This window comes from Dendropsophus ebraccatus, chromosome 1 (assembly GCF_027789765.1).
Source record: "Dendropsophus ebraccatus isolate aDenEbr1 chromosome 1, aDenEbr1.pat, whole genome shotgun sequence".
Classification (NCBI taxonomy): Eukaryota; Metazoa; Chordata; class Amphibia; order Anura; family Hylidae; genus Dendropsophus; species Dendropsophus ebraccatus.
In genome coordinates this window covers 36,976,414-37,002,431 of record NC_091454.1, presented here as the reverse complement: position 1 = coordinate 37,002,431, position 26,018 = coordinate 36,976,414, and the positions used below count along the sequence as shown (strand labels likewise).

The 26,018-nt window shown below is 40.8% G+C and overlaps 1 protein-coding gene across 3 annotated transcripts in view; it reads left to right on the top strand.

Annotated features, from left to right (window-relative positions):
* Positions 1–26,018, top strand: part of ATP10B (ATPase phospholipid transporting 10B (putative)) — a 187,407-nt gene that overhangs the window by 89,113 nt on the left and 72,276 nt on the right. For 2 of the 3 annotated variants that reach the window (XM_069969699.1, XM_069969710.1), the window contains exon 3: positions 2,011–2,205. In XM_069969699.1, coding sequence (XP_069825800.1) covers positions 2,011–2,205 — 195 coding nt within the window. Of the gene's footprint in view, positions 1–2,010; positions 2,206–21,438; positions 22,037–26,018 lie in introns of those variants that run through there. The other variant, XM_069969717.1, reaches the window with a different exon arrangement.

The window sequence follows — 26,018 nt, the reverse complement described above, 5'->3', positions numbered from 1 at the left end:
AATCGTTACTTATGATCGTAATTGCGATCGTTTCTTCTTCCGTATTTATTCGCTATTGCGTTCGTATCTATTGCGAACGACCGAACGATGTCTTATTCAATGCGATCGATTTGCGAACGTTTTGCGAACGAGCAACGATAAAAATAGGTCCAGGTCTTATAAAGCGATCAACGATTTCTCGTTCGGTCGTTAATCGTTACTGCATTTCAACCGAACGATTATCGTTTAGATTTGAACGATTTAACGATAATCTGAACGATAATCGTCCGGTGGAATAGGGCCCTAAATTTAAAGGGAACCAATCATCAAAAAATCCCTCCTTGGCTATATTTCTACACAGAATTTTTGCTCAGTATTTTACAACCAAAACCAGGAGTGGGTTGAAAACACAGAAAGGCTCTGTTCACACACTGTTGAAATTGAGTGGATGGCCGCCATTTAATGGCAAAAAAATGGCTGTTATTTCAAAATGGCCATTGTTTTAAAATAACGGTAATTTGTAAAATACTGAGCAAAAATACTGTGTGGAAACATAGCCCTACAGCTATAAATATGTTCCTATATTCCTCCGAGCACTGTTTCTAGGCATATAAGTTAAAAAATATTCACAATCCTTATATAGCCTGAACACATATTTTTGTAAATCCTACCTATGTAGGCATTGGGGCAGTCCATTGCCGCCACCAGTCACCGCTGGTGGGAAACCTCTTCAGCAATCATGCCTGCCTGGGAGCCTGCAGCATCACAGAGGAGCTCCCCTTGAATTCCGATGCTTCCAGGGAGGCATGATTGCTGAAGAGGTTTCCCAACAGCCATGGCTAGTTAGCAGTGGAGGATCACTCCGATACCTAGATACTGTTGTTAGAATTTGCAAAGTAGGTTTTTGTGCCATATACGTAACGCAATTTACTTTTATGCCTAAAACAGTGCTATGGGCCATATAGGAACGCATTTATAGCTGTAGGGGCCGATCTTATGATGATTGGTTCCCTTTAAATGTACTGTATATTGCCTGTGATTTTGATCATAATAAAAACTGATCCTAATACTTATATAGTTAATATTTAAATAGTTATATTTGCCTTTTAAGATACCAGGGACCTTGGAGGACCATTCTTGTGGGAGGTAACTAGTGGACATATTGGTTGGCTCCCAAAGGTCCAAAAAAAAATAAATAAAATTGATTATTGTCAAGCCGGGGAATTTAGATTTACTAAGGTCTTATGATTCTTTATTTTAAGGATCAGAAAGGAAACAAATTAGTCTTTATCTTACAAATCCATTTGAATGACTCATGATCTTCCTGGATATAGTTTTTTTTTTGTTAATTTAATTTAGTCTGTTTTAATGGGCTTTATGACCGGAAGGTTCTTTGCGGCAAATATCCCCCATTTCTTTCTCTGTAATACCTTAGTTTTATTAGTATAGATCCGGATTATGTGGAATTATGTTGGCTATATCTTCTTTTAAAAGCACTTGAAAATCTGGAATCTTAAGTTATCTACCAGACTTATATATTTTTTTCTCTAGTAGGAATTCTTATACTTAGACACTGTCAAATATAAGATACGTTATCTGTATATGATTCTACAATGGCAATACACATTTTTCAACTCCCATTAAAGTCAATGGTAGGCTCCTGAAAGAGGGAAAATGAACATTTAATTAAAAATTCCTCCAACCTTCCACCCTGTTCTTTGTGATCACCAAATCACAAATAATGGCAGAAAGTGAGCCTGATCTATGTAGGGGCTTGTTTTTAACAATCAAATGAGAACATCCATTGATAGAACTGGTGCAAAGCAGAAACCAGACAGATATTAAATACTACAGAAATGTTATTAAAAAAAAAAGTTTTATAACTCTTTTAAGGAACAGTTTATATTTTATGAGTAATTCTCAGTAGAGTATACGTTTATACAGTACTGATAAAGTCAGTGACGCCTTCTATACTCTTATCACTGTGTTTATATATAGCACCATTGACGCTTTCACCTTTGTCCCGCACAGGTCTGCAAACAGCTATTTTCTTTTCCTTGCTATCTTGAACTGGATGCCACAAATCGAAGTGTTTCATAAGGAGATCACAATGTTGCCACTTGTCATAGTGATGCTTGTTATTGCATTCAAGGATGGTGTGGAAGATTATAAAAGATACCTCAACGATAGGAAGATAAATTTGAGGAAAACCTGTGTATATAACCAGTAAGTTCCATGTGCATGATGACATGTATACATCTCTTAACACTGATTTGTCTAATGGTCCGTTTACACGGAGCGATAATTTGCCCAATCGAACGATTAACAATTTTGAAGTAACAATGTGTTTTTTGGTTTTTTTTTTATAACCATCAGCGCTTAGACGGAACGATAGATCTTTGAAAAAAATTGTTATTGCAATCGTTTTAAGATCGCTAAAGCCTATCTCACACATAGGGTGAATCGTTGAAAGACAATCTGCTGATTTTCAGTGAAAGACCAACAATGATTTGAGAACTTGTTGAAAGATCACGATGAGCGATTTATCGTCCGTCACTTGATCGTTTGTTGTGTTTAATCAAGCCGATTATCGCTCAAATGCGGTCGTTATCGTGAAAATTCAAACGATAATTGTTCCGTGTAAACGCACCATTAGGTTACTTGTACAGTTCCTTTAAGACCACATAAGGAAACATAGACACCATGTTTTCGTTCTTCAGTCTGGACATGCCCATTGAATTTAATAAACCAAACAGGCTATTTGTTCAGTCACAACAAACAGTCCATCCAGCTCACCTGGTGAGTGCACAACCAGAGAATAGAAGACACAACAAATGCTCGATCCTATGTGTTTCTGGCCCGGTGGCCCTTACTCATAATGGTGATGAGTATATCTGCAGTTCATGTTTCAAACTGCTGACACTGTTACAAAGCTGTAAGGACAAGGAGACATATGGTACCTTTCATACATCCATCTGTGCTTCCATAATGTAGAAAATGCTTTTATTCTATAGTAGGAGGCTGCAGCCGACAGATTCTCTATTACTTTTATTCTTCACCATTGACATCATTCTGGCACTGCACTGACTTCTGCAGATCTTCATTCACTTGTACCTTGCATCATCATCACTATAAAAGGTAGGATATTGCACCCTCGTAATTACAGGCAGATATCAGCAATGACCTGGTCAGTGTGTTTAAAAAAAAAAAAAAAAACACAAAAGTTGGATGACTCCAATATGCCTTCTCCTGCAGGATACTGGCAGCAATAGTAACTTGATTTTTACAAATACATTATGATAAAATCGTAATACATATAAAATATCATAGGATCTCCTGTGCCGAGATTTTAGAAATAACAATTGCTATTAGTATGCAGGAAAGTGTGCGTTTTTCAGTAGTGGGAAGTGTCTGTTTCTCAGACTTTCTTCGTGTGTATGATTCTCAAGCCGCTTCCATATGGCTGTCATCTCAGGTTGTGCACTAGCTGCTTTGTGCATCTGCAGTATTCACACACGCCAGTTGTTTTTCTTTGCCAAGCATCAAGTGACTGGGGATTTGGGTGACAATGCAATGAACCGCACACGTTGTTAAGCAATAATCATACTTTTATGTTCAAGCCTTGTTTTTTTCTATCTAACAAAAGAAGCAGAATTTATTCTGTGGGTATTTAACCAATTAAACCTTTTTCTACTCATATTTTATACCAGGTACAAATGGATGTAAACCTATATCGAGTGAATCAGTAGTAGATGTCTCTGTTTTCACCCACTCCAGGTTGTCTTGTGTCTGTCCTTTTGACATTTAAATAGTTAAAAAGTTTCCGATAACTAAAATCATTAACCATAAAAAACAGACTTGAGCAATGTACCTCTATGGGGAAGGGTTGTGTTCACATTGAAGGGGTATCGCCATAACTCTTTTACTCCTCAACCAATTTTCTTTTTTGAAATTAAATTTTTTCCTCCTTGTCTTATAAAAATGAAATGATCATCGGCTGATCGTTGTCATGCATTCCAATTTCCAACCTAAAACTTATCACCCACCAGGCGCGTATGGCTACATGTAATAGTGATGCACGGCCAACAGCTGATAACTGTGTAAAAAGTAATAAAGTTCATACATATTCCTCTAGAATCCCGTGTCCTCCTGGCTTATGCCTGGTCACCCGCCAGTGGAACATCAGAGTTGGTCTCTTAAGTGAGAAGCTGCTCAGCCAATCACTAGCCGAGACGGGACTGCCGCAGCCAGGGATTGGCTGAGTGGCCTGTCACTTCAGAGATCGGCTCGGAAGTTGCTGTGGTCACCGGACAGAAGTGAGAAGGACATTGTGGATTCTAAAGAGGTATGTATGGACTTTATTATTTATTTTTCCCTCCGCCCCTTCTAAGAGCTCTAGCACTTTCAGTTTTCTATCTACAAGGCCATGTAATGGCTTGTTTGTTACAGGAATAGTTGTACTTTGTAATGGCGACTTTCATTTTACCATAACATGTACAAATATATTATTTATGAAGTTATAAATAGTCACACTGCGAGGGTCCTGATCGGTAAGTGACAGGGGACTCCCCCTGTCTCTTACACTTAAACGCTGCGGCCGCGATCGTGGTGTTTAAGGGGTTAATCACAGCATGACGGCAGCCGGCCCCCACCTGCTATGAAGCACGCTCCGCTCCGGAGCGCGCTTCATAGCTCAGGACGTACCGGTACGTCCAGGGTCGTCTGGGGACAGACTTCCAGGACCGGTACGTCCTAGGTCGCCTATATATATATATATTTATTTATATTATCGAGCAAAATTATTGAGCTGTGTTATAGGCTCAGTAAGTGGGTGCCGACCTAGCAGATCGGGGCTCGCTTACATTAGTGCTCGGGACATCTAATTAGGGTGACTTTAGTGCTCAGGCTGCCTTATAGCCCTATTCAACGGAACGATTATCGTTCACAAACTCGCCTCAACGACCGCTCGTTAACGATAATCGCTTCGTGGAATTGGTGTAAACGAGCGAACGACAAAGGCGAAATTGTTTTACTGTCGTTCAAAATTGTTTTTCAGCATGTCGAAAAAAAGTCGTTGGTCTTTGAAAGATAATTCACTAATCGGTTCGTAAAATTACAAATCTTTCAGTCGTTCGTAAAAAGGTTTAAAAAAAAGTAGGTGTGTCGTATGGTCATGATCACCCCGGCGAACGTTTTAAACGACCATGTAACGACCGCAAAATAATAGTTACACTACATATATCGTTCACGTTATGTGTTATCGTTCGCTAAAAAAAATCGTTTAGTAATCGTTAACGAGTGGTCATTGGAGCGAGTTTATGAACGATAATCGTTCCGTGGAATAGGGCTATTACTCGCTAGGTGAATATAGATCACCTACTATTCCCTAAGCATTTCCTCAGGGCATTCCATTTACATAAATGTCTCAATTATTTCCTCTTGATGTAGCTTTCTCCTCTGGATCCCTCACAATCATCTGCCCTCATCCCAATTGGCTTCTTGGTAATGATCTAATGGTGGCCATAGAATAAAACATTTTTGGCCAAAAGGGATGTATAGCAAAGTGTCTATGAAACTCCATTGACTGTCAGACTGTACCATTGTGAATTTCACATTTGATGTGAATTTAGTTCTCCCAATATTTCCTCAAGAGTTGTCAGGTCCCTGTTAATAATATACCGCAGTAACACCTTGCAATAACATGCAAATAGTGGACAGTGATACCAATGATTCCTACAGTTCCTCCAACTTGACAATGAACAGTTTTGCATATGTGAGGCCTCATTTGCTCCCATCACAGTCACTTGGCACTAACCCTAGAATCGATCCTTGAACAAAAAAAAGTTCCTGCAGGGGACCAACTTCAATAGGGATATGGTCAATATGTCTGTCCTGATACCTCAGCATTTTGAAGAACAGATTGGGCAGCATTTACACCTGACTCAGTCAGTTAAAGGGGTTATCCAGTGCTACAAAAACATGGCCACTTTCCCCCTACTGTTGTCTCCAGTTTGGGTGGGGTTTTGAAACTCCTTTCCATTGAAGTAAATGGAGCTTAATTGCAAACCACACTTGAACTGGAGACAACAGTAGGGGAAAAGTGGCCATGTTTTTGTAGCTCTGGATAACCCCTTTAACTTGTACAGACAGGACCATGAATGAACCAAATCTTGACCCATCCAGAATTTTATTTTATCCCAAAAGAAAATCACTATTATCCCACAGACCTAATGAAATTCACACGTCATAGAGACATTTAAAAAGTTTTGATCATCTGAATTGAACATTGACTGAGCAAGAACAAGCTGCGAGAAGTGTGCACATATCCAAAAGTTTTTTGTTTTTTTTAAGTAGAAAGTATACTTTTTGAAGTCTTACCGAGCCCCTTAAATGCACGGTTGTTCTAACAATCAAGCACCTCTTTCAGAGGCATCTGGAATTTCTCATTCATTACAGCAGTAATATACAGTTAGTTTTAGCTATGATTTATTAAAACATAATAAGAAGTTTAGATGTAAATTTTTTTTAGTCATCAGCTACGCATCATAAGTAATTGTAATGTTGTCATAGGCCATAACAAGCTCATTTGCAAGCCATTCACTTGACTTTACAACCTCCAAAGCTGGTGCCAGCTCCAAGTTCTGTGATGTCACTTATCAAACATTACTAAGTTTCAGAAACCTTTCTATCGTCATCAGGATCCGATACTGTATGTGAGACTTATGAGGGTGAACCTGTCCTTGTCAATCGCTTAATCTTGCATCGTGGATGGATCTCTTCTGTGTGCAATGTATGGGCGACATCATAGCAGCTACTCTCTACCCACTGACTCAGAAAATTTAGAGTTGGAGCCTGCAGATGGGGAAACTGATGAAAATACCATCGACAAGTTTTATTACAAGCAAATTCCTCATTCTCAGTGTAGTCTGGGCACTGAATAGGCGATCTGCTGCGAATGGGTGAGCTATAGTTTTGTTTTTTATTTTTGGAAACTCATTTTTTTTTTTTTATTGCTTTACTTTATCTGGAGTTTACTGATCTTGGACTTAATCTCTACCAGTATACCATAGTGCCACCCCTACCCCATGTCTAAGAGCTGTGCTTATCCTGAAAAATACTGAAGTCAATGGGTTGAAAACCAGTAACAACATAAAAAACGTTTCAGATTCTAAAAAAAAAAAAAAGTCTTCTTTATGGGAAGTAATTGTAATAAAAATGCTTGTAAGTAAGTTACTTAGTGTAGTCAACGCCTATACTATAAGTAGTTCTTCAACCTTTGTACTAAGGAGTAGTTCAGAAAGACATGTGCCTTGTTTATCTACATGTCGATGAAGACCATTTCTTAGTTGTGTAACTACGAGCGTCCATTATCATCCGTTTAGTGTCTTTTTTTTGTGGCATACAGCGGTGAATACTGGCTGCTTTGACTGAGTTACTGCGCAGGAGGAGAGTCTGGTGGTGTGTGGGACGCTGATGGGCGCTGTGATCCTGTGGACCGCTTCCCCAATGGTGCTTGAGTCTTTTTTTCCCCCTCAGTCTGCTAGGGAGCTTTAGGTTACTGGGCCGGGCCTTAGGCCACAACTTTCGGGTCCCAGAGGTATCCATGGGTCCTAGTAAATCTTACCCCCCGAATTTAGGGAGATGGGTGCATAGGCCTCAGTTATCTCTGCTACCCAGTATGCTCAAGTCCTTTCCCTTAGGATTCCCACTAACAGTAGAGAAATACCTTGTATCTCTGTATATACTCCTTAAGAACTCTCCTTTGGTTCAGTCTCTCCTCCTTTATCTCCTTCCTCTTCTTTAGCAACAGGCAGGCTTAACTGGCCTGCTTGCAGAACAACCACTATATAGTGGCTGTACACACTGAGCACTGAGCTCTGACTTGCCAGTGACTGCACACTGACTGAACTGAGCTGAACACTACTTCCTGTCACAGCTAGGTTTTGTGAGGAGACTGCTCCTCCCTGGAACCCTATCTATACTTCTCTATCAGCTACACAAAATTTCTGGATCCAGCATGTTTATGTATTATGTTGCCGACCATTGGTTTCCATAGGTACTGTAGAATTCTTGATTTTATATGTAGGGGCACTGCAAGACACTTAGTATGTCCCTTTAGTATGCAAATAAAAGCCTCATTTATGAGTCTCAAAACACAGGACTAGCCAGGTATCCCTCTGGGAAGGGCCTAGCCAAGTGGTGGCTCCTGTAGGGAAACCACCAAAACCTCCATATTAAGTTGCCCTATAAGTCAATGTAAATGACAAGAGAAAAACCAAGGCCAGGTATCCATCCATAGACAGCGGTTTTGAGGTGTTGCCCCTCATCAGTGTGGAGCAGGATTCTGGCTAGGTGGGAGCAATGGTGGGTGGTAGTCATACCGGAAACAGATCACTGATTTCAGGGACACCAGCCAAAGTGGCCCCAATTTGGAGACCCATCTTCTAAAATGAGGCCCCATGGACTCTTTTTTGCGTATTCCTATTTCCCATGCTGAAATGCACCTTAGATTTCACTGCATTGAGCGCTTTAACCAGCAGCCGACAGTGTTATCTTTGGTTGGTCTCCCTAAGATCAGTGACCTGTTTGCCATACTTCTCTTTAGGGGGACACCTTATGATCAGCTTGTCCCTGGAGAACATTTTTTACAGAAAAAGAATTGTTTAAAATGGACAACCCCTTTAACCCCCCCCCCCCCCCCCCTTCAGCCATACATTGATACTTAGGCAGCTATGTCTGTGATAACTGATGTGTAATACAATAAATCCAAGTGATTTGAAATCTATTTCACTGGTCAGGAAACTTTAGTGCAGTGGCATAAAAATTTATGTTTGGTTTTAATAATATTTTATTACTATTTATGGCACCTTCGATTTATTACCGTAGTGAAAGTTTGTGTATGAAAAACTGATTTTCATGATCCCAATGACATTCCTCCAGGCTCTATCAGCACAATGCACTTGATTTTACAAGATGAGGAATAGTGCATTTTAACAACCTCTCTGTACACTACATTACCAGAAAATATACTGTATATTATAACCTAAGCTTTATTTTAGTTGGGCGTATGCTAGGGTGCTAGTGCAGTGAGCAGAACAACATTGCCGCAGTGGTCAGGTAAATGGTTGACATCCCGTCTTCTTATATAGGGGAGAAACAAAAAATAATTAGAATTCCTATTTTACATAGTCAAGTTTAACTCTTAACACATTTTCCATCACTGATGATGTCCCTTTTATTTCCTCAATCCCGCAGCTTATATCACTGTTCATAATCCTTATTACTTGTGCTGTTCTAAAAGTCTGTTTGTTTAAGGGGTATTATATGTCAGATCTGACAGAGCTCCAAAAGAGAGCGTTTTTTGTTTGCACTTAGTCGGGGTGTTTGTGACCCAAGTTCTTGAGGTGATGGGTCTATGACAGTCTACTGTTTTCTTGTTCACACTTGAAGATAATTTTTATTATTGGGCAACCCTTTTAAAGCGACTCTGTACCCACAATCGCCCCCCCAACTGCTTGTACCGTCGCATAGTTGCTTTGATCCAAGATCTGTTCTGGGTTCTGTTTAGCAGGAGATGCAGTTATTGTCCCCAAAAAAACAAAAAAAAAAAACACATCCTTCACACGTGCAGCCTTGTGTCAAATTGGAATTGCCTTGAGTGTCTGTGCCCTAGGCCTGTGATTCTTCTCCGTACCATCTCCCCACTATCTTAATCATTAGGAATGATGAATTAGGAATTCATCATTTGTCTAAACACTGCACATGTGTTGGATCATTAAGGCACATGTGCAGTGTTCAGACAAGTGATTTGGAGAAATTCTGCCTGGGGCTTTCCTAATAATGAAGAAGGTAGGGGAGAAGGGACGGAGAGGCATCGCAAGTCAAGGGCACAGGTACTCTAGGCCACACCAATTTGACTCAGGGCTGCAAGTTTAAAAGTAGTTTTTTAGGACAATAACTGCATCACCAGCCAAATGGAACCCAGGATAGATATTGTATTAAAAGCAGCTATCTGATGGTACAAGCGGTTTTGAGAGGGCAGATTGTGAGTACAAAGTCACTTTAAAGTAGCCATGAACATCAGATAGTTGTTGGCCAAATACACTCCCGATTTCCCTGTACACATGAACGCTCCGCTCAGCAGTGGCTGATCTCCTCAACAGCAAAAGTATTGAACACAGTGGCGTAGCTACCATAGAGGCAGGGAAAGCAGTTGCTATGGGGCCCCTGGGGGGAGGGAGCCTGATGCACAGGGAAGATAAGAGCCTCCTGTGCCCTTTCTTTTGCTTAACCCCTTATGTATTGCAGTGTGTAAGTGACCCAGTGTTCTCTCACATGCTGCAACACAAAAAAGGCTTAATAAGCTAAAGACAATTAGCTCTCTGCCTCACTGCTCTGATAAACCCTGACCTTTGCAGGACCGCAGAGAACAGAGGTCAGAGGTTAGTGAAGGAGAGAGCATTAAGCAAAAGGTAGTCTGCTCCTCCACCTATGCCTCTGATTGGACAGTTTCAAATTCAACATGCTTATACTTTAAGTGGAGTGGGATCTCTTGCATTAAATGCTTGACTAATCCCACTGGAAATATCAGGTTCGACTCAAACATGTCTAATGTCTATTAGGGCCTTATGACTCATTTGCTCCTTTTTAATAAAATTTGAATCTGTTCATGAGAAAGTATTGTAATATAACCGTGATCACAACTCCAAAAACGTGACAGATGCTCTTTAAAGTGACTCCAAGCAGAAGCTTCCCTTTGGAGAGATTCTGTATAAAACATGTTTATTTTGGCAGCAGGAAATAGAGAATAGCATAAGTCCTGCCAAGCCTCCTTGTCCCGTCTCTGCCTTTAGTTAAGTGCCACTTCTTCCTTGAGCTGAAGATCTGAGTAACCAGATTAATATTCAGGCAGCGTAGATCCTATCGATGCTTTGTATAACGCGGAACCAGAAGACAAAACAGAGAAACAATTACAAAGCAACTCCAATATAAAAGAAAAGGGGCTGTGGTGTGATTTATATAGGACTTTTTGCGAACTTTTTTCCTTTTTGATACCTTGACAATAAAATTTTATGTACTTTTCATGACGTCCAATACTCCAATTCCAATCAGGAGCGCTCCAGTGCTGTGAATCCAACTCCCTGCCGCATGTGATAAGCAAAGGCTAGCTCATCCGGCCCCACAGCAGCTACAGCATACTTGACAAATGTTAATGCTGGTTATTTCAGTAATTTTTATTTAGAGAAAAAATATATAACAATAAAATCTGGGTTTAAAATTTTGGTGAATATTATAAGTGCCTATTTTCAAAATAACCCGATACATCATTCCCACCTCCCCACGTTTATCACCCTTCATTCCTTCCATATAATCAAAAAGTGCATGCTCCTGTATATCAAAAAAAAATTTGATTCGGAGTGGACAGAACCGCGTGAGCTAATTTCTTATAGTGAAAAAACTGTCGCCACTGTAAAAAAAAATTGTGGAAAAACTATCCAATTTACCTAGTGTGAATATTTGTGTAATTTCCTTAATGTTATATCTAGCCCAAAACTCCCAATCATCTAATTTGTGTAGTTCCCCCAGATTCCTATTAGCCCACAGTGGAGTGTATTTTGTGCTATTAACTATATTACAAAGTTTTTTAATATTCTTCCAGACCTTCCCCCATAGGCTAAAAAAGGAAATGTTACCAGCTTTCACCCTATCCGCCTCTAAAGCACTGATAAGGTTTCCATAAAAATTTCCCTCCTTGTCACCTCTAATTATATCCCCAAGTCCAGTTTGTTGGATCCTCTGTATACCTGTATTTTGTAATTGCATAGAAAAAAAAATAAAACTTAAAATCTGGGAGAGAAAAGCCACCATGTAACGCTGGTTATGATGTAAAGGTAACAACACAACTTCCTGTATATCTTGCTGGCCAGAGTACTCATGCTGACCTCTGTCCACCACTGAAAGTGCTCTGATCAATCATGTCTTCTTTTGCGTGTGAGTGTTTATTATGGCAATTTGAAGGAATGCTGCGTAGGGTCAGGTATGGAGGAAAGGGACACCCAGGCCCCATAGCAATTGAGTGTTCTGCCTACATGGTAGCTATGCCACTTACCTAAACCTTTATGGCAGTAATATTCCCTAATGGCAGTGGCCTTGTTCAGCAGGATAATAAGCCCAGCCATCATCTTATGGATGATCAGTCTGTTTAGTTATTTCTAAGGCTGGGTTCACACATGGTGGTATTTTAGAATTCTCAAGTATTGTTAAATATTTTGTTCAATTTTTTTATTTTTTTTTTGGTTCCCGAAACCAGCAGCGGAGCCGCTAAGAACAAAACTATAATGGAAAAATTTCTTACTCTTACAGGATTAGATATTCTGTTAACAAAAAGTTAAGCACAAATATGTTACACCAGCCCCTCTAAATTAATTTACTTATCTGTTTATGATAGTATACCTTTAAATAATAATCATGCAGTTGTGAAACATTACCAAGACCAGCACTATAAAGTTTTTTGCCCTTGCTCAGTAATAACACTAACTGCTATTTTACCCCCTAGTGTATTAAAGCTACCCCCTATTCTTCCTACACAGTGGTAGAGTTTCCTTTGTGTTGCCAGATATCTATACTGCCATTTTGCCTCTAAAAGAAGAAAAAACATACTTTCCTTTCCTCCTTCCTCCAACAAGCTCTTTCTGTGAATTCTTTCTTTAGATGCAATCCTCTATAGTACCCTTACCATATACTGTACAGTGCCTTGTAGACCACAGGAATAATCCACCCTGCGGCCTACAAGACACTGGGGAGGCGAAAGGACCAACCTATGGTCTACAAGTGTAAATAGAGGACTCCCTGCCCAATCGCAGAAAAGAAGAGGAGGGCTTGAATCACCTTCCATACACAAACAAGATTTCTTAAGGTCCTATTAGACTAAGCAATATGTAACAATAAACAATAAAGTATCGCAAACCTAGATTGTTTATTGTTAACCTGAAATCGTTTACCATATTACACAGAACGATAGTCGTTAGTTACGATCATTACTACGATCATTTACTCCATCTGATCACCGACCAATGCCTGTTATTAGGCAGAACAATTAAATTTCGAGTGATATAATTATTTTCCGCATGATAATCGTCCCGTGTAATAGGGCTCTTAGGGGGAGATTTATTAAGCTGGTGTAAAATAGAATTGTCTTAGTTTCCCCTAGCAACCAATCAGATTCCACTTTTCATTCCCCACAGATTCTTTGAAAAATGAAAGGTGGAATCTGATTGGTCTGAAGACAATTCTACTTTACACCAGTTTGATAAATCTCCCCCTTAGTGAATTGTTTTAGACTTACTTAAACCATGGAATCAGGGTAAATGAGAAATTGCTGGGATTTTTTATTTTTTGTGAATTTTATTTTACGATCACTAATATCAACTTTTAATATACTTTTCTGATTTGTGTGTCATTATTTTTTGTCATGGGAAATCCCCATGTCTGAGTAGGCAGTTTTAACCTACTTACCTAAGATATAATAAGCAAAACGTGTGCACAACATAGGGAGATGAGCTGAGTAGCATTAAGATACTTATCTACGTAAGATGCTTAATTGTAACGAGGTAAGGATGTTAATTAGGGATCACATGTAAAGCTATCAGAATATGAAAACGTTTCTAACCCTTAAGACATGTTTGGTATTTAGGATCTTTGGGAAGTGCAATAAACCTTGAGGAGTTCACATGTAAATGGGAAAGGAAATGTTATTATAGCCCATTTACCTAGAATGCCTTATCTTTCCAATAGCTCCTTAGCATAATATATGGAGAGAATATGTGTCACCTGAAAAGTATAGATCAGTAGTTGGTGCCTCTCCCTTCTTTTAATGAGAGAATACAAAAAGAATGGATTTGTTGTCTCCACAATGTTAAAGGCGCTCACTGGTTTTTAGACATAATTGAGCTACCGCCCCTCCTGTATTATTAGGTAGTGAAGTCAGGCTCTCTGACAATTTCAGTATGTACTTTTTAACGATATACTATATGGGACAATTCACATTTCAGCACCACAAATAAAAATGGCAAAAGAATAAATGGGAAGTCAATTTAAAGGGGAGATTTTTTTTTTTCTTTCAAATCAACTGGTGTCAGAAAGTTATATAGATTTGTAATTTCCTTTTTTTAAAAAAAAAAAAAACATCTCCAGTCTTCCAGTACTTATCAGCTGCTATATGCCCTGCAGGAAGTGGTGTATTTTTTCCAGTCTGGCACAGTGCTCTCTGCTGCCACCTCTTTATGTGACAGGAACTGTCCAGAGCAGTAGAAAATCTCCATAGAAAACCTCTCCTGCTCTCTAGACTGGAGATAATACACCACTTCCTGCAGGACATACAGCAGCTGATAAGTACTGAAAGACTGGAGATTTTTTAAAATCTATATTAAACTTTCTGACACCAGTTAATTTAAAAGAAAATTGCTGAAGTACTCCTTTTCCGAAGAGCAGATAAGGTCCTACCTGTTCTGTAATCCGGCGCTGTACTTCCTTCCTTTGGCCGCCTCGAATGAAAACTTCCAAAACAAGAAGGAGGTGAGTGCATAGTGTAGGCAATCTTCAGTAGTTGCCCAATGATACCAATGTTGTATAGACATCGAGCAACTATTGGACGTGCCCCTGTCCTCCTCTTGTTTCAAAAGTTATAATCCAAGCCCGGGGGAAGAAGTGCAGCTCCAGAGAACAGAACAGGTAGGATGTTTTCTGTTCTTTGGATAACTTCTTTAAACATGGAACATGGCCAATATGTAAATGTAAATATGTAACGTCACATTGACGTGCAGCAAAGTGTTGCATAATGGGGGGGTGCGGCGCATATGATACCTACAGTATACAGGTAATATGCAGGAAAATTCTCTAAAAAGGATTGTTGTAATCCCCAACCAAGGGGCAACAAAAATAAGGTGGGGGATGTGTTGCACACAATACTCTTTTAATCTGTTGGAGACCAAGAAGTCAGGCCCATCTAATAAAATACTAATGTACCATCCTAAAAGTAGGCCATCTGTATTAAAAAAAACAACAACTTGTCCTAGCCACAGTCTTAACCCCTTGCCGCAAAATGACGTTTGGGGAACGTCATGTAAAGTAGGTAGTTAATGCAACATGACGTTCCCCAAACGTCATGTTGTTCCTGCCTCCCCCCGCTGTCGGTAAATGAGATCGGGCAGCGGGAGGAGGCAGTATCACACCACATCCTCCCTCCTGCCTCTGCCCGGAGGGGAGCCGCGCTCCCCCCGGGCAGTTAACCCCATAAACGCCGCGGTCGATGCGACCGCAGCATCTATGGGGGAGATGTCATGTTTGCCGCCGATCGGGCGGCGGGAGGAGGCTGCAGCACGTTGCCTCCTCCCGCCGCCACTGTCACTGTTTCCCCCGGCCCCCCTTCCCCAGCCGCCGGTACCGGAGATCGCCGGTATAATGTTGATATCGGCGATCTCCGGTACCGGCGCCGCCGACAGCTTTCATCTCCCCCCACCGTGAATCCACGGTGGGGGGAGATGAAAATGTAATAATCAGACCCCAGATCAGCCCCCCTAGTGCCCCGATCACTAACCCGCTCCCCTCCCCGGGCGGCCATCAGATCCAAGATGGCCGCCCCCATCCCTGCGAACAAACGATGTTTGTTCGCAGGGATGGAAATGAAAAAATGATCAAAGCCCCATGCTCTCCGCCACCGGAGGTAGCGGAGAGCATGGGGCAGTGATCGGGGACCCCCCTGTGGGGTCCCGGAGCAGGCGATCGGCGGTATATACTATATACCGCTGATCGCCTGTTCCCAGTGCTGCCGGCACTTTTTATCCCCTGTCACCATAAATCATTGGTGACAGGGGATAAAAAGTGTTAGTGTCGCGTCCCGTCCCCCAGTCACCCCCCTTCCCCATATACTCACCGGATCCACGGAGCTCCTTCCTCCTCAAAGTCCTGACTGCTTCTGATGTGCGCATGCGCGCCAGAAGCAGCCAGCTCTGAAAATTTAAAGTGACTGAGACCAATTTGGTCTCTGTCACTGAACTATGATTACTGTGATAGAAAATATCACAGTAATCATAGTAATACAGTGAAAATGAATGTATAAAGTACAAAAAGTGACAAACATACAAAAAAATAAAACACACACTTTTTATTATAGTAATAATTGCAGTTTACTCCCAAATTACCCCTAACCCCCCCCAGATTACCCGTAACCACCGCACGTTGCCCAGAAGTGCCCCAGGTTGTCCATAATCACGCCAGATTGCACGTAACCACTGCACGTTGCTCGTAATCACGCCAGATTGCCCGTAACAACCGCACGTTGCCCCTAACCACTGCACTTTGCCCCTAACCGCCCCAGGTTGCATGTAATCACAACAGATTACCTGTAACCACCCCAGGTTGCCCGTAATCACGCCAGATTACACGTAACCACTGCACGTTGCCCGTAACCACCGCACGTTGCCCGTAACCACCGCACGTTGCCCGTAATAACACCAGATTGCACGTAACCACCGCACGTTACCCGTAACAACCGCACGTTGCCTCTAACCGCCCCAGGTTTCCTGTAATCACACCAGATTACCCGTAACCACGCCAGATTACCACTGACGGCCGCACGTTGCCACTGACGGCCGCACGTTGCCACTGACGGCCGCACGTTGCCTCTAACCACCCCAAATTGCCAAAGACCCCCTCCAGATTGCCGTAACGAACCCAAATTACATATAAGCACTTCAGTTTATCCGTAACCAACCCAGATTGTCCGTAACCACCCCACGTTGGCCGTAACCACAGCAGGTTACCTGTAACCACCCCAGATTGTCTGTAACCACCGCAGATTACCCGTAACCACCTCCAGATTACCCGTAACCACCCCATATTACCTGTAATCTAATTTTTTTATTGTATTTTAGTAACTGCGCTATTCTAATAACTGTTTCTAGCTGTGGTTGTTTTGCTCCAGCAAATTGGCGCTCCCTTCCTTCTGAGCCCCGCTGTGTGCCCATACAGGGGTTTATGCCCATATGGGGTACCGTTCTACTCAGGAGAACCTGCGTTACAGATTTTGGGGTACATTTTCTCTCCTGTTCCTCATGAAATTTAGAAATTTCCAACTAAAGGAACATATTATTGGAAAAATTTGAGTTTTTCATTTTTTTCTGTCTACATTTGAATACTTTCCTCTAATACCTGTGGGGTCAAAATGGTCACCACACCCCAAGATGAATTCTTTGAGGGGTGTACTTTCCAAAATGGGGTGACTTATGGCGAGATTTTACTCCGCTGGCACTACAGGGGCACTGCAAACGCACCTGGCGCTCAGAAACTTCTTCAGCAAAATCTGCACTGAAAATGCTAATTGGCGCTCCCTTCCTTCTGATCCCAGCTGTGTGCCCATAGAGTCGTTTATGCCCACATATGGGGTACCGTTCTACTCACGAGAACCTTAGTTATAAATTTTTGGGTACATTTTTTTTTTCTCCTGTTCCTCGTGAAATTGAAATTTCTCAAACTAAACAAACATATTGTTGGAAAAATTCGAGTTTTTCTTTTTTACTCTCTACTTTTAAATACTTTCCTCTATTACCTGTGGGGTCAAAATGGTCACCACACCTCATGATGAATTCTATGAGGGGTGTACTTTCCTAAATGGGGTGACTTTTGGGGGAGTTCTATTCTGCTGACACTACAAGGGCGCTGCAAACTCACCTGGCGCTCAAACTTCGGAAAAATCTGCACTGAAAATGCTAATTGGCGCTCCCTTCCTTCTGAGGCCTGCTGTGTGCCCATACAGTGGTTTATGCCCACATATGGGGTACCGTTCTACTCAGGAGAACCTGCATTACAGATTTGGGCATGCAGCTTCTCCCCTGTTCCTAGTGAAATTGAGAAATTTCAAACTAAACGAATATATTATTGGAAAAATTCTAGTTTTTCAATTTTACTGTCTTATTTTGAATACTTTCCTCTAATACCTGTGGGGTCAAAATGGTCACCACACCCCAAGATCAATTCTTCGAGGGGTGTACTTTCCAAAATGGGGTGACTTTTGGGGGGGTTCTCTTCTGAGGACACTACAGGGGCACTACAAACGCTCAGAAACTACTTCAGCAAAATCTGAACTGAAAATGCTAATTGGCGCTCTCTTCCTTCTGAGCCCTCCTGTGTGGCCATACAGTGGTTTATGCCCACATATGGGGTACCGTTGTACTCAGGAGAACCTGTGTTACAAATTTTGGGGTGCAGATTCTCTCATGTTCCTTGTGAAATTAAGAAACTTTAATATAAACGTATATATTATTTGAAAATTTTAATTTTCGATTTTTTTTACGGCCTAATTTTGAATACTTTCCTCCAGCCCCTGTAGGGTTAAAATGCTCATTATACCCCTAGATTAATTCTTTAAGGTGTCTAGTTTCCAAAATGGGGTCACTTATGGGGGTTTCCAGTATACAAGCCTTCTAAATCCATTTAAAAAAAGAACTGGTCCCTAAAAAAATCAGTTTTGGAAATTTTCACAAAATGTGATAATTTGCTAATAAATTTCTAAGCCCCATAACACCCTAAAAAAGTAAAATATGTTCCCCAAATTATGCCAGAATAAAGAGGACATATTGGTAATGTGATTTAGCAACTAATTTATGTGCTATGACTTCCGTTTTTAGAAGCAGAGAATTTCAGAAGTTCATAAAATGCAAATTTTCTAATTTTTCATGATCTTTTGATGTCTTTCACAAAAAATACACAAAGTAGTGACCAAATTTTGCTACTAATATAAAGTGTCATATGTGACGAAAAAACTATCTCAGAATCGCTAGCATACGTTAAAGCATCACTGAGCTATAGGCGCATAAAGTGAGACAGGTCAGATTTTGAAAAATGAGCCTGGTCATGAAGGCCAAAACAGGCTTTAGAGGCAAGGGGTTAATCTCCAATTCTCACATTGGGTGACTTTGCCCTTGTAGGAGTCACTGCCCCAACTACCTGTCCCCCATGGTGTCTGACACAGGTCCCCTCCCTCCCAATATTGCCTGCAGCACAGTTAGGAGCCTGGGAGAGGTTATATACGTATGTGTGGGATGCCCAGAACTGGGAATACTTGCACCGCAGTGTCCTATACTACGCAGACAGAAGTCCGGCAAAGGTATTCCCTACTGAGGTGATCAGCAATATACACTAACTCCTCTGGTAAGCACATTAATAAAAATATAGTAGGTATTTTTCCCTGTGAGCGTCAATGCATGTAAATGTGCCTAACAGCCTTATTGTAAACAATGTTGACCTAAAAAACAAAAATAAAATGCACCAGTCAAAGGCAGGTGTCACGGTTTTCCCTCTTAGCATTGTATGCAAATTTACAATCTGGGTTACTGTTTTCTCAAGTCTCATTAAAACTTTATCTTTTTAAGTAAATGTTTTGCCTCCCCCGTCTACCTGTCTCTCATCACAGCTACAGATCACTCTTTGTAACAGCAGAGTCTATCAAATGATGTAAGTGCACTCCTCACGGGGCCGTTCTTAGGTCCGTACGTCAATCAAGTAAATTCTCTTAAGACAGCACTCAATTTTTTGTGAAAAAAATAATCCAGCCTTTATTCCACCATGCAACGTTTCGGTAACAACCTTCCTCAAGCAGAAGAATTTACTTGTCTGTCATCACAGCCAGACAGGTACATAAGTGCAGACAGTTGACCTAAAGTGATACGGTCACTCCAGTTTTCCTCTGTGCTATTATCTTTATCTCCCTTCATCAGTCCAGTGCTGTTAGTCCAGGGATAGGGGTTTAAGAAATGCTAAGCCCCTCCTTAGTGTCTCTGTCCACCAATGATAAAAGAACACAGGAAATCTGGGGTGACCGTATCACTTTTACAGTCCCCAACAATCGCTTTACGGGCCAAACAAATCACTCATCTATCCATTATATCGTTCACCCATCCTCCCCATGCACACAAACATTCACCATGGCTGATAGATCCTGTGTTCTCTAAGAAGAGGGGAGGGGTAAGCCGCAGTAAGAACGCTCTCGCTGTGCCTTATCTCTCCCCAAAAAAGTGGTCAGCTGGGATTTTCCATCACGCTCGACCCCATTATCTGTCAGTGGTAAGTGGACAATCGGGAGAGCCCCATACACCATAGATAAATCACTGAATCAACCATGAGCCAAAGGTTTGGCCGACATAAGTTTGAAGGCCCCATTTACCTTTATTAACTGGGGGTTAACTGCAGCGAGAGCTCATACCCCAGCTTGTTTGTGGGGCAGTTGGAGGTGGTTGGGAACCTGAAAACAAGAAGTTAGGCAATTTGCACAATTCCATTTACGATTATGATCGTTACACAGACTACATTGCCCTGCGAGCTACACTGTTCAGGTAGCTTTGCTGTTTGTGCAATTCCCGTTGAAATCAGTGGAAGTTACTCAAATTGCATAACTTTTCAGCCCCCTCATCGCCTTCAGCAGACACAAACAGGCCGAAGGTGGCCAGGAAGCCATCTTTATAAGATGGGAATATCTCTAAGTAATAAGCTGTCTAAAAATAGTATGAATGATGAGGGTCTACTTTGCTTATTGGCCATTACCCAATTTAAATTAAAACCAAGATAGATCCTTATTTTTGTACATTGTAACTGTGTTTAAATAAGAAGAATGTCTGTTCTTTTATCCACAATGAAAAGAATTGGCACCTAAGCCTCATTATAATATGAATATAGGTGGTTCCTGTTTATTGGCTTCTGCCTTTCTAGTTTCTATATACTGTACAGTGCTTCATTAGGTCATGATACCTTCTTTTCTAAACTCCTGAACTTTTTTAGCCACCGATTTTTTCAGTGCCGTTAAATTATATTCTGGTTTATTATTTATGTATCATACAATTTGTATTGGTAGTTTTCCTTTAACTTTTTTTTTTAACTTTTACCCTGATTATTTGAAGCTGGTGTACTTATGTTACTACCTAATTGTATTGATATATTTAAAAAAATATATATATATACTTTTTTTTTTTTATATTACTGCATGCATGTAAATGTATATAATATATACAGAATGTATATTGTTAATCTTTGAAAATGGTGTCAAGCTTGATTGTTCTGGGAATATCAGTTTCTATTAATACACAATCCTTGGTACAAAGTTCAGTATCGCATGTACACTCTTTCAGTAGGTAAAGATTTCATGGACTTCCTCATTGTGCTCATTGTATGCAGGCACATGGCACTCTGCCATGCCATTGTCTTAAATGCAAGTGAGCTGTGACTGCTTCTTAGCATACCAGTCAGGTGAGCAGTTCATTACTGTGATTAAAGCAAACGGCCTATAGGACCCAGAGGCAACCGTCCTGCCCTAAGAATAACTGGTTTATAGTGACACACAAGTAGCCGGTGTGACGTCTGCAATCAACAGGTGTACTTTGAAAGAAGTAAAAAAGGAAATAGTCTGCTGGAGTTCACCGCACATGAAGGATCTACTCAGGCGGCCTGGGATTTTGCTGCAGTATTCTTATTGTAACTAAGCCAAGGAAACCCAGGATTATCCATTACAACGTCAGTATGATGAACCCGAATTCTGCTGCTTATCCCGGTCTAGGAAGACATTGAGTAAAGGCTTCCATTTCTTATCAAGTTCAAGTAGAACAATGGCTTCGATTACCACCGAGATCTGGGAGAGAGTTATCAGGGGGAGACGGAAAAAGGATGATGGAAAACGGATTATAAGATCCAACCTGCTCTTTCAAGGTTCAAAATGGAAGGAGAATCCCAACAGTGTTTACCAGAATAATACTATTAAGACCACCAAGTATACTATACTGTCTTTTCTTCCAAAGAACCTTTTTGAACAATTCCATCGCTTTGCAAATATGTACTTTGTAATGTTGGCAGCCCTTAATTTTGTACCAGTGGTCAACGCGTTTCAACCCGCCATAGCCATTATTCCGATTTGTATTATATTGGCTATCACGGCCATTAAGGATATATGGGAGGACTTCAGAAGATACAAGTCAGACAAGGAGATCAATAACATGCCGTGCATGGTGTATTGCAGGTAAATATGCGTTGTATCGTCGGCCTTGTATTTATTGGATTTTAGGAGTGTGTACATGACAGCAAAATATAAAAAAAAAATTGTATTTAATATAGTTAAACTGTACAGCTGTATGAAAAGATTTGGGTTTTACCACATAGAATCCCATTCAAGTTATCAGAAATAAATTTCAGCACCGTACATCGAGGACAGGGTTCTGTTTTATAAAAATTAGGTTCCTTTCCTGGTTCTGCTTGCCTTTACTACACCCCTGATTACTAAAAATAGGAAGGTCTGATCTCCCTTTGACTATAGTGCATTTCTACTTTTTAATGCAGGTTCCCTGCACCTATTAATAATGGTTGAAACCAACCTCATCCGCCCCCCCTTTCCCACCTCTCTCAAGTAACACCATATAGCCGAATGACTTTATGTAAAACCACTTATCTTCAGGTTGACTTTTACCTTGATTAAATTAATTTGGATGGAAAATAATTGTGCTTTTATAGATTATTGCTGATTTATTTGATACACGACCTAGGTCGTAGACCCAATGACATGACCCCCATATAGGGTATGACCTCTTCTGTCGGTACATAATATGACCTATACAACCTATACACTGTAGTATGGCCAGTTGTGTGTTGACTGTACCTGAATTTCCAAGATTGTATAGACAGTGAAACTTATAGGAAAACCATCCAAAATTGCATCAAAAAGAGGTTTTCTAAGAGGCTGGACTTGTCTTTGCAAAGAAAATAGCCACTCTGCCTGTGGTGGCCGGAAAGTTTGTCACACAAAATCTGGTGTCCTCAAAGAGGAGGTTTCACTATATTATTGTGTAGCTTTTAGTGGGAAATTGGAACTGCTGTGTAAGGGTGGGTTCACACTACGGAAGTCTCGCGGATAAACTCCGCGGAATTCCGTCGGCTGTCCGCGCTCACGGCCGTATGCCTTCCGCCGGCTCCATAGACACCATTCTATGGGCCGGCAAATTCCGCTATCCGCCGAAAGAAGTGAAATGTCACTTCTTTCGGTGGATAGCGGAATACGCCGCCCCATATAATGGTGTCTATGGAGCCGGCAGAAAGGCGCGCGGACAGACAGCAGAATTCCGCTGATATTATCCGCGAGAATTCCGTGGTGTGAACCCACCCTAACTACATAACCCCAGGGCTTGATTTAGCTATATGTAATCTACCCACAAGTCTCAGTTCAGTCAAGAGTTTAATTAACCAAACTAGAGATTTAGCATGCTTTCAGTTTGGGGCATTAGATCTGTGGTTGGGCCTTGCAGCCGTAATACCAGACACTAAAATGTGACTGTGTTGCTTTAATCCTAAACCAGGATAAGTGTGCGTTTCAATGATTCATAATAGAATAAAATGAATATTATATAGATATACCTTCACCGGATGCACTCAACGTAAGGCTTAAAGAGAAGCTGTTGCTAAATGACACATAATGCAGACACATGAACCTATACGAGTCATAGTAGTTTGTCCAGTAACTGCACCGTCTGGTTTATTTCATGGTTCATCATAGACGGAAACTGTTAGCAGAAATATTCCAAGTATTTCATGTAAACGCATATAACCAACCCACAGCGAAACACCTTGATGTCCATGAAAATGGAGCATATTAACACACAGGGATGGGTTATATGCTGTAGATAAAGGGCTTCCACAAGTTTAATATTTACTATGACAAAATTGTATTTTTGGCAGTTTTTTGACTGATTTTATTAATTGACTGATCTCACGTGGCCGCAATACACATTTTAACATGCCTGTTATGATCCCACACTTAGACCACCCCTGTGACTTTACTGAACCAAGCTTAGATTCCTAGAGAGCCCTATAGTGATCTAAGTACTTCCTAGCACTTTGCAAAACTAAATGGCCAAACCTGAAAACATAGCATAGAAAGGCCACATACACACAAATACACACACACATACACACATACACACACACACACAGATCCCAAGAACCGAGAAAATTGTCCCTGTAATGAGTGAAGCATAGCATGAATGTATAGCCACCGCTCTATTCATTTTCTATGGGTCTTCTGAGCCTTGCAGAACAATGTGCTCAGCAATGTTTGGAACCCCCCCCTTAGACAAAAAATGGAGCATGCACAGTGAATCCCAGCAACCGAAGATATAGGGGGAGGTTTATTAAACATGGTGTAAAGTGAAACTGGCTCAGTTGCCCCTAGCAACCAATCAGATTCCACTTTTCATTCTTCACAGACTCTTTGGAAAATGAAAGGTGGAATGTGATTGGTTGCTAGGGGCAACTGAGCCAGTTTCACTTAACAAATCTTCCCCAATGTTCACACACCATCAAAATGATGGCCGTTTTTTATTAGACAGTCGTCCTATAATAGACGTTATTCAATACAACAACAGCCATTGTTATATTGAGTAACGTCCGTAAGCGTGAAATAAAGGTAGTCATTTACCGTTAAATCCAGTCCAGTCCAATAAAAAAAGCCGTCATTTTGATGGTTTGTGAACACAGCCTTAATATATAATGGAAAGATGTGTACCGCTGCCATGTTTTTGGCCCACTGCTGATTTTGGTTCATAAAAACTGGTGAAAGTTACTAAACGTTGGGAAGGTGTGAAAGGTTACAATATCGTTTCCGAACTAATTTGACCATGTGTGTAAGCTGCTGCCTAACCCAAAACCACACTCAGTAAATGTTTGCATGTGGTTTTCTTTCTGCAAATGAACTTTCTATTATACATTACGTAGACGCAAGTTCTAACATATACATAGATATATTTTTTATCCTCCTCCTTTCTACCCTCTCTGCTGCTATTCTGTAGAAGAGTCCAGCAGAGAAGTCTATTTGGCTGACCCCCACCTGTCACTGACTACATTACAAGGATCATGGAGGCTTTTACAGTACGCTCTCATGTTTCTATGAGGTTATGGTTGTTTGGACTGAGTTAGTATCTAATATTCTGTTGACTATATCAAATAATTCTGCAATGAGTGTACACGTCATGTAGTGTAGTCTGGCAGAGCATGCTGAGAATTACAATTCAACGACATCTGGTGCCGGGGAGCTCGCCTGCCGTATGATGATATGCGAGGAAGTATGTGCAAAGGTAATAATCAGCTTGAGCAATATTATCCTAGCACACACTCTGCAATTACACGGAGAGCTCACTATTAATATATATGTTCTGTAAGTGGAATAGGAAATGACCCAGGCAAATCATCATCAATTTTAATCGGTTATAATTGCTCATTTATTTGCTTCCCTGTAGATCTGGAGTATTGTCATCCTGGTTGCTTCATTGTTGGGTGAACATGTCATGTAAATGAATGTCTAAATTACTGCGGTGCCACTTAGGGATCTACACATTAACCACTTGATTTCTCTGTAATTTAGCTTTGATATGTAAAGTTTTCTGCTCCATTTCTCAAAACCGGGGGCTGTCCTCATAGCTGCGATGTGATGTCTATATAGAAAGAACTCTATAAGTTGTAAGGATAGGAGTGTTAACTACAGTAACCAGGGAGCAGAACTTTATCTGTTCTGTGTGATCTGTTATAAGCTGGTTGTAATAAGATGTAAATCTCCCGGTGACCCACAAACTCTAGCTGACAGAAGCCACACTGATCCATCTCAGGTGACAATATACCACAGCGATACGTCTTTACACTTTTAGAATGTGGAGCGAGTGGTGTTTTCTGTGGAAAAATAATTTAGATGTATGACGCATGAGTGTACTGAGCGTATATGTTGCAACAGCAGGCAAAGCTGTCAGTCAATCCAGGTGTATAGGCATTTCAATTATCAGTTTTCCCTGAACTTCTCTTTCTTATTTCTCTTCTATCACTCCTTTCTCTACTTTTCATCTTCTTTCTTTTATCCTCTCTTATCTTTCTTTTTCTATAGTAAGATATCTTACAAAGTTTCCACTCTACACTTTGACACAATGGTCACACTGCAATTTTGTTTATACTCCTTATAGAAACCCTTT